Source organism: Heloderma suspectum, chromosome 14 (genome assembly GCF_057233095.1).
Source record: "Heloderma suspectum isolate Gila_16-S chromosome 14, 16-S_ref, whole genome shotgun sequence".
In the NCBI taxonomy this organism is placed as follows: Eukaryota; Metazoa; Chordata; class Lepidosauria; order Squamata; family Helodermatidae; genus Heloderma; species Heloderma suspectum.
Window position 1 is genome coordinate 6,735,434 of NC_139471.1, and position 15,827 is coordinate 6,751,260.

General features: G+C 46.9%; 1 protein-coding gene and 1 long non-coding RNA gene across 2 annotated transcripts in view; both read right to left on the reverse strand.

The window, feature by feature from the left end:
• Positions 1 to 2,388, reverse strand: part of NTNG2 (netrin G2) — a 115,754-nt gene extending 113,366 nt beyond the window's left edge. Inside the window, exon 1 of the mRNA XM_084820809.1 lies at positions 2,087 to 2,388. Within this exon, the coding sequence (XP_084676935.1) occupies positions 2,087 to 2,299 (213 nt within the window). The 5' untranslated portion in view covers positions 2,300 to 2,388. The remainder of the gene's footprint in view (positions 1 to 2,086) is intronic.
• Positions 2,389 to 2,630: 242 nt separating this feature from the next.
• The window catches only part of LOC146335640 (uncharacterized), a 36,084-nt gene continuing 22,887 nt past the window's right edge, over positions 2,631 to 15,827 (reverse strand). The window contains exons 3-4 of the long non-coding RNA XR_014785866.1: positions 12,433 to 12,561; positions 2,631 to 3,234 (exon numbers count right to left, since the gene is read on the reverse strand). This is a non-coding gene — a long non-coding RNA (uncharacterized LOC146335640). The remainder of the gene's footprint in view (positions 3,235 to 12,432; positions 12,562 to 15,827) is intronic.

The window sequence follows — 15,827 nt, forward strand, 5'->3', positions numbered from 1 at the left end:
GGGATCCCCAGGTTTGGGGGGCTGGTGACCCATTTGGAATTTGGAGAAAGTGTCATGGGTGCTCTCACAAAATGGCTGCCTTTGTGGGCCTAGCTAGTCATAACATACTCATTTCCCAGGAGGCAAACTGATGAGGCTAAAAGAAAAGCAATTTGCCTCCAGAATCTCAGTACGAGGTGTGTGTGTGTGGGGGGGGGGTCCTAAGCTCTCAAACACAAAACCATGCCTTTTAACCCACAGTTTTCTCCTTCAACAGCTCTTTCACTGAAAGCAAAGTGATGAAGATCACAGACAAGTAACTTGGCCAAGAAACCAAGCACAAGGCAGAGATGGGGTCTGTGCCCAAATGCCAAATTACATGTTTGTCCCCACGAAGTACAACAAAATACCCATTTCACAGAAGGCAAAACTGGGGCAGTTAAAACGGTTTGTAATTTCAAAAAATCTAACACCCTGGGTTAAAAAAAAAAAATCAGGCAGGGAGCTTGGCGGGTGCCAAGGAAGGTGTTTCTGGGTACACAGAGCACCATGTTTGAGACCCCAGATCTAGGGGAACACAGGAAGCTGCCTCATACTGAGCCAGAAAATTGGTTCATCTAGACTAGTATTGTTGACACTGACTGGCAGCGTCAGCTCTCCAGGGTTTTAGGCAGGAGTTTTTCCAGCCCTTCCAGGAGATGCTGGGGATCGAACCTGGGACTTTCTCAGTTCAAAGCAGGGGCTCTATTACTGAGCTAATGAGTCAGACCCTGGGTCCATTAAGCCCAGTGTTGTCGACACTGACTGGTAGCATTGGCTCTCCAGGTTTGGGGGCAGGATTTTTTCCTCGCCCTACCTGGAGATGCCAGGGATCAAACCTGGGACCTTCTCCATGCAAAGCAGAGGCTCTGTCACTGAGCTGCAGTCCTCTTCCATGAGAAAACAGAGGAATGTGGAAAGCTGTCTTCTCCCACTGGCCTGTCTAGTTCAGTATTGTCTACACTGGCTGGCAGCAATGGCTCTCCAGGAGCATTTCCAGCACCCGCTACATGATCTTTCTAACTGGAGATGCCAAACCTGGGACCTTCTGCATACAAAACATGAGCTCTGACACTGAGCCATGGTCCTCCCAAAGAACACAGAATGGGCATCTTCACTTCTCCATCCTCATCAGTTTCATTTTGAACAGGCTAGCATTAAGGGTAGGCATCGTCAGGCACCTGTTAAGGGCCCACAGCCTAGCAGGAGCCCACTGACAAGAGCCCCCTGGAGTTGCTCCTCCTCTTCACCATTGCAACCTGCTTGTTCCCCTGCCTGTCGTTCAGACAATGGAGGTGGTGAGAAGGAGTAACAGGAGATGACACGGCCTACTTGTTACAAGCAAGCAAGTGGGAGCAATGATGAGGAAGAGGAGAAGAGCAATAGCAGCTGGTGACAATGGCAGTGAGATGGTGGGTTCACTGAGGGAGAGGGTCCTTTGAGGGTGTCCTAAGAACATAAGAAGAGCCATGCTGGATCAGACCAAAGGTCCATCTAGTCCAGCATTCTGTTCGCACACTGGCCATCCAGTGTCTTGCCCAGGGGTCCTCCAAAAGCTGGAGCTGGCACTGGTTTGACATCCTGTGGCCAGTTCCTTCTAGAGTCTACTTTCTTCTAGCTTTAGCATAACATTTGGTGTATATGCAGGCTGCCATTCCACCTGGCATCCTGGCACCCGGAAGGCCCACTGCTGATGCCTGCCCTGAACCACCCTTTTCTGGCCTTGTTCTCAACTTAGCCACCATTTTAATTTCCCACAATGTCCTCAAATGCCACTAAGCCCTCCAAAAGCTGGAGCCAGCAGTGATTCTGAGAGTCTTCCTCCTCACAGATCGGTCTCACCTGGACAGCTGTTGTGGTCCCTCATGAGATACAGAGTTGCTTATTGTTGACCACAGCTGGGCAAAACATCCAGATGCTTTGGCCTGCAACTCCCATCATCCTTCCCTATTGTCTATGCTAGCTAGGGCAGATAGGAGTTGTAGGCTAAACATCTGGAGAGCCGCAAGTTGCCCACCCCTGCTGTTGACCCACTATGGGGAATAAATAAATGAACACTTGTACTTACATGAGTGCAAAACCTCTCTGGGGGATTTCCACAGGTGATGCCTGATGGATCCACTCTCACAGTAGCATAGTCCTTCATGGCCACAGACTTGGGTTGGCAGGCATAAAATTCCCACATTGGCCCGTCGTCAGTGGTCACCCAGGATTTGCAGATGTCATACTGTCCCATGACCAGTGGGAGGCAGTGCAAGAAGAAAGCAGCGTGGTGCAGCATGGTAGCTGAGTCCCAGTGCAAGGCTCCTGGGCAAAGTAAATGCCTAAAGTCTTCTGCAAGGCAGATACTGGTTTAGGGGAGGCTTTCCAGATCAGCATGGAAACTCCACATCTAATACAAATAATGTACACTACGGTGGTCCAGATGGTGGTGGCGTCTAGACTCCAACCCCTGACGTGTGTTTAGGCAATGGGAAGGTCTCTGCTACAGATGTCACATCTGCAGATTGATTTGTCTGAAGAATGGGCTACTTTTTCCAAGCTTGCTGATCAGTAGTCAAAAGTCTTCCCGAACTTCATGTTTTTCTTGGGGGTTTTTCTTGGTTTTTTTTGGTGCATAAAGTATCTTTCAAATCGGTGTGAAAATATCTAGAGGTGACTCTCCTCAATCAATCAATAGAGCTCTCAGGTTCTGATTGCACGGTGAAATTTGACCCGTTGAAGAGAAGATGGGGAAGAAACTGAACAGGCGATGCAGTTGGGGGTGAGATCAAGTTTTCTTCAACCTTTTCTTGTCTGCTACAATGTGAGCTATTCTAAAGTGCTTTCAAGCTGAAATATGTTTTGTTTATTTTCAGGGGGGAAATATTTTATCTAAAAAAATAGCATAGTAGCACAATATGGAACTCTGAAAGCATATGAATCAAATCTTTGGGAAAGATCGTTTCTTAAAGAATGCGTTGTTTAACGCAAGTTTGACTTTACAATGCTTGTCATTTTAAATTTTTTTAAAATAGACTCATGGATTTTTTCCTCTTTGTGCTTCTTTTGTCTACTTTGAAGAGGAGGGAGGCACTCGGAGAGAGCAATTGCTGCCTTTTGCCAACTTTAACGCAAAATATTCCAAAGCTTTCAGCTACAGACTACATGTCTTCCTGAGATCCTGCTTCTCCTCGAGGATGAGAAGGAAGGAGCTAACACCTTCACCGACACCGCCTGAATCATTTTTTAAAAAAGAAATAAGTAAAATTAGATGGGAGGGAGAAGTAACAAAAGTTTTATATCCACAGAAGAGAGAACCCCATGGAATATTCTGAAGTATTTTTCAAGGTCCGAGAAAGTGGCTGTTAGAGTTCTGCAAAGGCTTTTTTCCCCCTTTGGCCAGCCAAACTTGAGCTATTATCAACAAACAGATTAGAAGAGCAATGATGGTTCCTTAAGAATATAAAGAAAAAGGAGAACGGACCATGAAGAAGCATAGACGCTGGACAGCCAAACAGAGAAGTCGTAAAAAGCCAAGCCAGATAAATAATGCAGCCAGGAGACAACCAGAGACACAGCCCAGATTCCACATGGAGGATTTATTTGGACAATGAAATGTAATAATAAAAACAATTTGAAAGACTAATCGCATTTAAGGCTCTCCTAATAAACAAAGAGCAGTGACCTCTCCCGGTATTCACTGGAGTTTAATCCAACCTCCCTGTAATCTTACCCACTCCCTTTCCAATTGAGCTATTCTCTAAAAAAAAGGGCAGGGGGAGAAAAGCAAAGCAAACAACAGCAGCCTTCAATCACAAAGCAAAATTACTAAGAACAAAATGTAGCTAGATCTGAAACTGTTTACACACACATGCACACGCATGTGCAAGGCTGTGTTTAAAGACAACCTTGATAGCAAAATAAATTTTCCCCCTCCCTTTCATTCCACAACTTCCACCCCATTAAAAGACTCCTTGAATAAGATGTCAAGTATTCCCCTCACAATAAATGTCCAGCACCTATAAAAGATCCTCAGCTCCATTCACACCCCAGAGGGAGAGGACCTATTCAACCTGCAGGACTTTTTTCTCTCCTTTAGCAAAACAAAAGGCTAAATGCCAAACTGGTTAAGACAGGCAACTTCTGAAAGAAAGAAAGAAAGAAAGAAAGAAAGAAAGAAAGACATCTTTCCTGCTCTGTCCTCTAGCTCTTTAGAGGCACCTCTCCGAACTGCCTTGGCCCAAAATAAACTCCCCAAGAAAGCAAAGTCTTGTGGCTATTTTTGAAGTCATGAGTAAACTAGGGGCAGAGAAAAAGGATTCGCTCTGGAAACCTCACTGACATCAGGTCTGTCTTTTTTCAATGATTTTTTTTAGACCAATCACTTCCTTTACACATCAAATTTGTCAGGAGCTCTTATGATGTAACTAACATAAGAGACATAAAGGCTTTGTCACACAAAAAACACATTTGGTTTGGGGTAGGTTTAGCACAGGGGGGAATGTGATGTCAATCTGACAAGTCTATTTTCAGAAATGTAGAAATAATACACTTTGCGCTGAAGCAGTTTGACAGAAAGAGAAAGTTAAAGAGGAAGGCATCTATAAAATATCCGTTGCTATGTCATTGCATGCATTTGTCAAAGGCACCATTCTCAAAAAACAATAACAACTGATCTAGAATGTATTCATGGACAAATCTGCCATTCCAACATTTGAACATCAGAGGTATTTTTTGTGGAAATAGTTGCTCAACATTGCTCTCAAAGAGTAGGTTATGGCTTTTTAAAAAAATATGAATTACAGGCTTGGCTAAAGTTGGGTTTCCTTTCCTACTGCAAAATAAATAAATAAATAAATCTTCATGTGATATTATTAAGAAACTGCACTTCCCAGGAATGAGTAGAATCAATGGCTTGATTTTCTTTTAAGAGTGCACAGCAGTCACAAGGGACTGATAGCCAACCTCACAAAATTAGATTTTATCTGGGTATCTGGACTTAGTTCTTTTCTCTTTTATTGGATTAACATGCTTTTGAAATAAAGAGGCAACCCACGGTTACAACACCCTGCTGGGGAATTAAGAAGTAAACTTGTTTGTTCACTTGGCAATTAAATGCAGTCTTTCCCAGAAGTGGTACTTTTAAAAGAAAGGGGGGAGTCTGAGCATGAAACAAATTGCACAACAATTGCTGTTGTTTTGCAGGGGATGGAAGCACTCTTTTCAGGTTTCCCTTTTCCTCTTCGAACAATTCAAGTTATTTTAATTTTTTATTTTTTTTTAAGATTGAAAATAGACTTTAAGGCTACAGTCCTATACACATTTACCTGGAAGACAGTGGGGCTTACTTCTAAGTAGAGATGCCTAGGGTTGTGCTGGAAGTGTGCTACTTAGAAGAAATATAGACACCACAATAAAATGATGAGCAGCTCAGAGAAGGAATTCTGTTCCCAAGAGAAGCGATACAACTCTCACACTGCCATACTCAGTATATTCCTAGTTCCAGATGGTTCAGTATTTTCCCTCCTCAAATCCATTTCCCATTTATAAGGGATCTTTTAAACTAAGATATTTCAAGGACTCAGACAGGAAACAGGAACTGAGGTGGGTGGCCCATGTAGTATGATGGTCTCTCTTGCTTCTCACCAACTTATTTTCAGGGTCTTCAAACCAATAGGGGTGGGGGAGGAGCAGAAGAAGGAGGAGATGGAAAGAGCTGTGCAAGTAACTTGGATTGTGCAAGACAGGGCCCATACCAGGATTTTTTTAAAAGTTAGGAGTTGTGTGAAAGGAGTGTGTTTTGTGGAGAGGCAATTTAAGCAGCTTGCAAATGGAAGCCAGACAGCAAAACACTTTGGGATCATACCCTTCCATCCTGTGTCAGGAGGGGAAACTGCAGGCAAAGCAAACAGCAGGAGAGTGGTTTAATTCCAGAAAGTTATGTGCAAACAATCAATATTAACAGGAGTTATTTGTCCAGGCAGGTTTACATCTCTCTCCATGTCCTTGTAATTTTGCAAACAACAGCACAATTCTAAACAGTTTGATGGGGCTTACTCCCAGGTAAGTGGGTGCGTGGGATTGCAGCCTTGACTTCCTAATTGCAGCATGGGGGGTGGGGATCTGGGATCTAAGCACCCTTTCCCTTACAATCAGCATGAATAAAATGAATGATCTAATCTGCTGCTAGCATATGCATGAAAAAGTGATTCAGTGAATACACTTTAGTCACACACACACACAGACAGAAAGAAAGAAAAGAATGTAGGATGCTATCAGCAGGGTGAAACCTAAAAGGTTGTTATTCATTTCCTGCTGGGATTCATCTTTTCCTAATAAGAATATTAAAATTGAATGTGAATGCTAGGCTGTCCAGTCAAAAGGTACCAGGAAAGAAGGATGCTCAGAAAGAGAATGACAGAAAATGTTTATAGATAAAGTAAGATTCCGGTCCTCATTGTTCAAATAAAGGGCTAATTTAAATAGGAACATCGGAAGCTGCCTTGCACTGAGTCAGAGCCTGGGTCCACCTAGCCCAGTATTGTCAACACTGACTGGCAGCGGCTCTAAGGCCCCTTAAAGATAAAGTAAGATTCTGGTCCTCATTGTCCTAATAAGAATATTAAAAGTGTGTGTGTGTGTGTGTGTGTGTGTGTGTGTATGCTGGGCAGTGCAGTCAAAGGGCAGCAGGGAAGACGGGTGCTTGGAAAGAGGCAGACAGAAAATGTTTAAAGAAAGGTGTATGTGGAGGGGGCGGGGAGAGAGAGACCGGTAACTAAATACCATACAAATTGCTTGGACTCCTGAGAATCTTTTGCCCAGAGGCAAACAAGCCACCCTCCACTTGGAAGTCAGCTGCGGGTGTCCAGAAGGGTTAATAAAATAATAAAGAGGAGTCCCGTGTCCCCTCCTCCCCAGTCCCTGACAAACACAGACATAAACGCCAAACCCTGTCGATGTTCAAAATAGTGCCGGGAGAGCCACAGAAAGCGAGGAGAAAATACAATTAAAAAGCTGAGCAGAGACGCCTGCGGCATCACCAGCCGGAGGAGCAGAGCGTTAGGTAACTTTTCCCCTCTCTGTAGCAAGCGCAGCACGGGGAATTTCCCTCCCCGCCAGCCCCCGGCTCGGCTTCCCCGCCCGGCGGCGGCCCGGTGGTGCTGAAGGACAGCTCCCCGCCCGGCGGCCCCTCACCCGCCCAACCCCGGCTGGAGCGGCGCGGCGGCAGGTCTGCTGGCTTACCGGCGGCGGCGGCTCTCGAGTCCGGCGCAGTGACAGAGCGGGCGGGGACCCCGGAGCGAGGCGGCGGGCAGGAGGGGCAGCTGCCCGGGACGCCAGGCGGGAGCGGCTCTTCTTCACTGCCCAAACGGCGGGCGCCGACGGGAGCCAGGCGCGCCCCAGGGCCCACCCGCGCGCTCCCTTGGCGCCGATGGGGCTGGCCTGCCCGCCCCACGCACAAAGTTGTGGAAGAAGCGAATGGGCCGGGGAAAAGCAGACCGGGGCGGGGAGAAAGAGATGGCTGGAGGCCTCTTCCTTCCTTCCCCTCCCTCCCTCCCTCGCTTCTTTCTTTCCTTCACTTCGTCCTTTCTTCTCTTTTCCTTCCTTTCTTCTCTCCCTTTTTTCTTCCTTCCTTTCCTCCCCTTTTCTTCCCTCCTTCCTTTCTACCCTCCCTTGCTTACTTTCTTCTTTCTCCCCTCCTTTTCCCCCCTTCTTCCTTCCTTCCCTCCCTTGCTTTCTTCTATATTTCCTTCCTTTTTCTTTCCTTCCCGCCCTCCCTTCCCTCGGGCTTCCAAAGGGAAGGAGAGGTTGGCCGGGGAAGGGAGTGCGGGGTGGGGGGTGGGAAAGAGGGCAGGCGGGCGAGCAGGCGAGAGAGGCAGCAAGTTCAACTTTTTTCCTTCAAAAGGAAAACGCCCCACAGGAGGACCCCGAGCCCCTTCATGCCTCCCCCCCCACACACACACACACACGCCCCCTCCTCGCTCTGGTCTGTGGGGGTGCCTTTGATGCAGACACACCCCGAACAACCCACCCACCCCTTAAGCCTCTCTGCCGGCGGGACGGCTCCGATCCCCTCGCTGGAGCTCAAGGGCAGATGGATAGATAGATGATAAATAGAAGATAGATAGGTGACAGGGAGAGAAATAGCTAGACAGAGATAGCTAGGCAGTTCTCTCTCTCTCTCTCCCGCTCCCCTCTCTCCCCCGGTCTTTCTCTCTCTCTTTCGCTCTCGCTCCTAGTTCAGGCGCCTCAACCCCGCTCAGACGTCACTTTCAGCCCCCGCGGAGTGTTTGATCCCCGCGCCTGATCCGGGCTGCGTAACTTCCTCTGTGTGGCTTCGCCGCCGCCGCCGCCAGCAGCCGCCGCCGCCAGCTGCCGCCGCGGTCCGCTCTTAAAGGTGCAGCCAGAAAGAAACGCAGCCCAGGCCGGGCAGAAAGGAAGAGAGCGAGAGGGAGGGAACGGGGGAGGAGCCAGTGCTGGGGCCGGGGGAGAGGGAGCAGGAAACGAAAACAGAAGCAAAGCCGGGAGCGGAGAAGGAGAGCAGGGCGAGGGCAGGGCGAGCACCCCTGCCTCGCCTTTCCCTCTGGAAGGCGCGCCGCTGCTGGTCCCTTCGCCCGGCCCTTTCCCCGTCGCTCCTGCTGCGATTAAGGGCTACAGCAGGATGGAGAGGTTCAGGTCCCAATTCAAGGGGCCCACGTACACACCCAGTGTGCCCCCCCAAGCCTAAAGCGCCCCCCCCCATGACTACCCAGAAAGCGGCAGGTGGAGAAGGAGCAGAAGCAAACTCCATTTTATTCCTGTAGCCACCATGGGACACATAGGAAGCTGCCTTCTGCTGAGTCAGAGCCTGGGTACAGCTAGCCCGGTATTGCGGACCAGCGGAGGCTGGTGGCTCCAGTTTCAAAGGGACGGGGGTGATTCCATCCTGGGTTTCAGTTAGAACCAGCCAGACCTCTGAAGGCGCTATCCAAGGTGCTGAACCCATTTTGGAGATAGAGTGCAGCACCTTGCGACACTTTAGAGTTCTAGCTGGTTTCAAAACCTTCGGAAACTGGAGCCACCAGCCTCCACTGTTGAGGACACTGACTGGCAGCAATGGCTCTGCAGGGCATCAAATGCAGTTCTTTCCTGGCACTGTTGAACCTGAGGCCTTCTGCATGCAAATCAGGTGCCCTACCACTGAGCCAAGCTCTCTCTTAAAGATCCCAGTCCTCATTGTACCTATGTTCCTATTTAAATAGGAACCTAGGAAGCTGCCTTGTACTGAGTCAGACCCTGGGCCCCCCTAGCCTAGTATTACCAACACTGACTGGCAGCTGCTCTAAGGTCCCTTAAATAAAAAGTAAGATTCTAGTCCTCATTGTTCGAATAAAGGACTTATTTAAATGGGAACATAGGAAGCTGCCTTCTACAAAGTGAGTCCATTTACCCAGTGTTACTATTTCCATGACACTGACAAGAAGCAATGGCTCTCCAGGGTTTGGGGCAGGATTTTTTCCAGCCCTACCTGGAGATGCTGCCAGGGATCATACCTGGGACCTTCTGCATGCAAAGCAGGGGCTCTGCCACTGAGGTACAACAACCCCTTCAGGTAGCATTCACCATCATGATGGTGCTGTGATTTTAAGCAGGTTTAAAATGCAAAACTGCAGATGCTCAGAGGATTTCTTTTTCATCAAGGCTGGCAAACATTTGTTCTAATGTAGCAGGAATGTAGAAGCTGCTATAAAACAAGGGATGGGAGCGGGGAAGAAATGTTAGTTGTGAGCTTCAGTGAGACCATCATCTCCCTGCCATGAGACCATTAAATCCAGGGTTTGAAATTACCTAGTGTCACCAATCCATTTCAAGGATGATCCCTCCTCTAGTGGTCAAAGCATGGGGGAGGCAGAGACAAGGAGAGCGGTCTCCATTCCTTTTGCCACACACCCATTCACCACAGGAAGGGGCCATGGCCCAGTGGCAGAGCACCTGCTTTGCATGAAGAAGATCCCAGGTTTGATCCCCAGCATCTCCTGGCAGAGCTAGGAAAGAATCTTTGAGAGCCACTGCCAGTCAGGGCTGACAATACTGGTCTAGACGGACCAAGGGTCTGACTCAGTATAAGGCAGCTCACTCTGGTCCACTGTTCTTTGGAGGCTACAGGAGGGGGCAAAACTTAGCTAATTGCATTCAAGGGGGCTTTGGTCCCATATACCTTTGGTCCCACAATTCCTGCTCTGATCTTCCTATACTCCACCCCCTCCTGGCCCTGAGAGCCGGCTCTACCATAAGGCTAAGTGAGGCAGCTGCCTCAGATAGCTGCAGACTTTGGTTGTCACGACAGGGCAGCAAATGGATTATTATTATAACTACTACTACTACTGTTGTTGTTGTTGAAGTTGTTATTCCCAGGGAGGGGCACTTGTAGGATTTTCTGCCTCGGGTATCAAAATGACTTGACCAGCCTTAGGTATTAGACATCTTGACTTGGAGGACTTTCCATGAGCTGAGCCCTTCCTGAGATCTTGGATTCAGCCCCTTCCCTGGAAGCACCTATAGCCCCGTCAAGGCAACGCAAAACAGAGGGCAATGCACCATCACAGTTGAAAGCAGGACATACAACATGTTTCACCCTTTTAAATAACGTAATAACAATTATTCATTGTTTTTGTTGTTGGAATCACTTAAGAGGAGAAGGGATCCAAAATTTCAGTGCAAAAGAATGCCCAAAGGAATAGAGACACATGGGTTGAATCCAATGCTAGTGCTACATAGAGTAGACACATTTAAATGAATGGAACTTAATCATGACTAAGTCCCATTAATTTCAATGGGTATACTCTAAGATTAACATTGGACCCAACCCCTGACTTTGTGGGTGGATTGGGGAGATAGGAAAGCAACACCCAAGGCTAAGCATCAGTGACTTACAAAAAGAAAACCACATCCTTTCTTTGCAAAGTTGATCTTGCTCTCTCTTTCAAAGCAAACATACAAATGCATGTATTTATTTAGTTATTTTATTATTAAATTTCTATCCTGCCTTTTTTTTCTCTTACAAGGAACACAACGTGGCTTACATGGTCCTCCTCCTCCTCTTCATCTTACTGTCACAACAACCTGTGGGTTGTTGTTGTTGAACTGTAGGTTGCTGGGTTGTGGGAACCCAGCCATGCTAACAAATGATGGTTTGTTAACCACAAACAACCCATAGTTCGCAACCCAACAACAAACCATGAGTTCTCTTCATGCGTCGTTTGTGGTTAACAGACCATGGTTTGTTAGTGTGGCTGGGTTCACACAACACAACAACCCACAGTTCAGTGACAACCCATGCTCAACCCATACTCAACCTTGAGTGTGGGTTGTCATGTTGTGTGAACCCAGCCACTGAAACCAATGTGCCGGGGGGTGGGGGTGAAATCAGAAGAGCTGTTTGTATGGGGAAATGTGAAACCAGTATCCTAATGGAGCCGTAAGATTTCTCTAGCAGCCTCCAAGGCTACTGAAGCACTAATGAATCACCAAAAAAGAGGAAATGCATTGCCACAAAAGAGGACAGCAATTTGCATAAAATTTGCATGTGCTAATTTATAGGTATAGATACTTGGATAAATGCCAAGTTCTGCACCTAGGAAAAAGAAACCAAATGCACAGTTGCAAGATGGGGGATACGTGGCTCAACAACACTACAAGCGAGAAGGATCTTGGAATTGTTGTCGATCACAAGCTGAATATGAGCCAACAATGTGATGTGGCTGCAAAAAAGGCAAATGCTATTTTGGACTGCATTCATAGAAGCATCGCTTCCAAATCCCGGGAAGTACTAGTTCCCCTCTACTCAGCACTGGTTAGGCCTCATCTGGAGTACTGTGTCCAGTTCTGGGCAACACACTTTGAGAAGGATGCAGACAAACTGGAGAGGGTTCAGAGGGGGGCAACAAAGATGATCAGGGGACTGTAAACAAAGCCCTATGAAGAGGTCCTGAAAGAACTGGGCATGTTTAGCCTTGAGAAGAGAAGACTGAGGGGGGATATGATAGCACTCTTCAAGTACTTGAAAGGTTGTCACAGAGAGGAAGGCCAGGATCTCTTCCTTATCATCCCAGAGTGCAGGACATGGAATCATGGGCTCAAGTGACAGGAAGCCAGATTCCAGCTGAACATCAGGAAAAACTTCCTGACTGTTAGAGCAATACGACAATGGAAGCAATTACCTAGGGAGGTGGTGGGCTCTCCCACACTGGAGGCATTCAAGATGAGGCTGGACAACCATCTGTCAGGGATGCTCTGACTTGGACTCCTGCCTTGAGCAGGGGGTTGGACTCGATGGCCTTGTAGGCCCCTTCCAACCCTACTATTCTATGATTCTATGTAGAAATAATTATCCTAATTTCAATAGAAATGCAGTACATCTCACCATTGACTCTAACAGGGGTCCTATATGCCTACCTGCTCAGTCTGTTGTCCAGGTGCTGTTGATGGCCCAGCTCTTCCTTCTGAGGGTTCTTTATCTTTAAACTGGACTTGGACTAGATAACCTTTCAAACAGAGGACTCCTTCAAAATGCAGGATAGTCTCCTGCAAAAAACAACACATGGGCACCCTACTGGCAACACATTTTTAAAGTCTTTCAAGAGAAATGATGAATGATAAACACCCCACACACACACACACACACACACATACACACACACACACACACACACACACACACGCCTCCTGTTAGGATTTTGATGTCCTTTTTCTGGAAAACTTTAGAATGTAAGAATATCAGAAGAGCCCTGCTGGATCAGACCAAGGGACCATCTAGACCAGCATTCTGTTCACACAGTGGCCAACCAGCTGCCCACGGGAAACCCACAAGCAGGACAGGAGTGCAACTGCACCCTCCTACCCATGTTCCCCAGCAACTGGTGTACAGAAGCATACCGCCTCAGGTATGGAAGATAAAACATAGCCCTCAAGCCTAGTAGTCATTGATAGACTTCTCCAGGAATTTGTCTAACCCCCTTTTAAAGCCATCCAAAGTGGTGGCCATCACTACATCTAGTGGTAGCAAATTCCATAGTTTAACTATGCCCTATGTGAAGAAGTGAAGTCCTTCCTTTTATCTGTCCTGAATCTCCCACCAGTCAGCTTCATGGGATGACCTTTGGTTCTAGTATTATGTGAGAGGAAGAAAAGTCTCCCTATCCACTGTCCCCACACCATGCATAATTTTGTACACCTCTATCATGGCCCCTTTTACTTGCCTTTTTCCTAAGCTAAACTGTCCCAGACATTGTAACCTTCCCTCATAGGAGAGTTGCTCCAGCCCCCTTGATCATTTCAGTTGCCCTTTCCTGTACTTTTTCCAGCTCTGCAATATCCTTTTTTAGGTGTGGTGACCAGAACTTTTGATTAGTTCAATGTTATTAAAGCACATTAAGCATGGGTAAGTCCAGCTGAGATGACTTGAAGTACTTCACCTTGGCATGGGAGAGGCAGTGGATGTGATGGAGAAGGCTATCAATGGCTACTAGTCCTGTTACCTCCAGTATCAGAGGCAGTATGCCTGTGTACACCAGTTGCTGGGGAACATGGGTGGGAGGGTGCTGTTGCACTCCTGTCCTGCTTGTAGATTTCCTGTGGGCATCTGGTTGGCCACTGTGTGAACAGAATGCTGGACTAGATGGACCCTTGGTCTGATACAGCAGGGCTCTTCTGACATTCATATGCCTTTACTTCTACTGTCTTTTGTTTTGTATATCACATTGCAGAATAGTCAAGCCAAGTCAAGCCAGCTCAGGAAATATTTTAAGATCTATTTGATTTTTAAGGAAAGTGGGGAGGTGGGAAAATCCTGATCTTTACAGACTCCGCGGAAAGCAAAAAAGCACACTGGGGAGGGGGGGAGCTTTTAGAAGCAGAAACTATAATTAGCAACCCATCAGGTGTGGAATTTGTTCTTCTGCTCATTAAAATGGAGGCATTTGCAGGGGCAGGGGGTTGCTCCTGGGGCATCTCTTTATCCTGATGGATTATTTTATTCCCACAAACCTTCCCGTTCAACAAACACTTCTAACCACTTCTCTGAACAGGGGCTGGTCCAAGGCTTTTCAGTGCCTGCGGTGGAAAAACCCAAACACCACTCCCTTCTCCTCCTCTCTGCTAATAAACATGAGATACAATCTATGGGGAAGTTGTCTAGTATAAACGGATTTACACAGCTTCTGTTCATTTTGATGGGGCCCATGAGAGAGAATATTCCAGTGGATCAGGCCCTGTGGGTCTGATCGCATTGCCACCCTTAATGAGGCCCCCAGCTGGTGCAGTTTTATATACCTGCCAACTCCTTGTAGTCCAGCCAGTGAGTTCAATTTGGTTGGCAGGCACAAGTTACGGGGCATTTTCTGTGGCAGCCCCCAAGTAGTGGAACTCACTCCCTGCTGTGCTTGACCCTGACATTACAAGCCTTTCAAAGGACTTCAAAACCCTACTTACTTCAGGTGGCTTTCTCTTGAGGTTTGGAATACTGTTGGTTTTAACTTCTCTTAAAAATATTATTTTTTTAGTGCCATGACTTAAACTTGTGGGAGCTTAAGGGTGTAATCCTATGCATGTTCGGACAAAAAAAAGTTCTACAACTCCCAGCATGCTGGCTGGGGAATGCTGGGTGTTGCAGGATTTTTTTCTGTCCAAACTTGCATAGAATTAAACCTTAAATTGCTGTTTTATTCATGCCTAGTACCACATCTAAAATTATGTCAAGCTTTGGAGAGTTCCTAGTCTATTGCTGCTTCTGTTTTCCAGCAATCAAGGAACCCATGTGTTTCATCCAGGATTTGTCAAAAAATGAGAGATCAACCATGGTTTGCTTCTTTTTCTTGTTCCCAGCAGTTCTAGGGACAGTTCCAAGGGGAAACCTGAAACCATCAGGTCACCTGATATAGCTCAGTTTGAATGTCTGCAAACCTTCCTCTTGAGACTCTGACCGGGCAGACATCATGACTTCAATATCAAGTCAGCTTTTCTCTGTCTCCTATTCCCCACTCCCAACCACGTCCACTCCTGCTTTTTGTAACATTCTCTCTGATGAAGAGAAATGGTGATCTCAAAAGCTTGCACATTTGTCCTAACCTCTGACATGGCCTAATAAAGGTATTACACCACTATGAAGTTGGGAATTAAAAGGACAGTTTTATCTGCCCTCTGTTAGTTTCTATGCTGCTCCTTTCTAAGGGCATCTCTACACCAGCCTAAAATCCTGCATTTAAAATGGGGCTTTCTGCTTCCGTTTTAAATGCAGGATCACAACGACTCCCTTTTTCACATGCTTCCTTTCCCCCCCACCCTCTTCCCCCTCCTTCTCCCCGTATCTGGGTCTTCCATTCTCTTTCGTTTCTCGCTCCTGTTCATGCTGCTCTTTACTCTTTTCATGGAGGAAACTGAAGCAGAACACAACAGGGTAATTTGATAGCTCATTATCTACGATCTATTTAAAAATGGAACAAAGGGCATTTAGTGCAGGAGATGCCTTGGATGATCACGGCGTCATATAAAGAGCCCACAAACTTCCATGAAGGAGTCATTTCAATCACAGGATAAAAGCTCCATGTGAAGGAGCCCTACGTGTTTGGATTCTTTTGTTATTTGTGGGTTGGATCCTTCCACAAAAGGAAGAGCTCCACTTTGGAGATCCCCCCCCCCTCCCCACCACATCCCACCCCATTCAGCAGGGTCTCCTGACATTCTGTGTAGCCCTTTCAGGTGGTTTCAGGGGTTTATTGATTTATTTTATTTATTACATTTATATCCCACCTTTTTTCCTCATGTGAGGAACCAAAGATGGCTTACATGGTCCT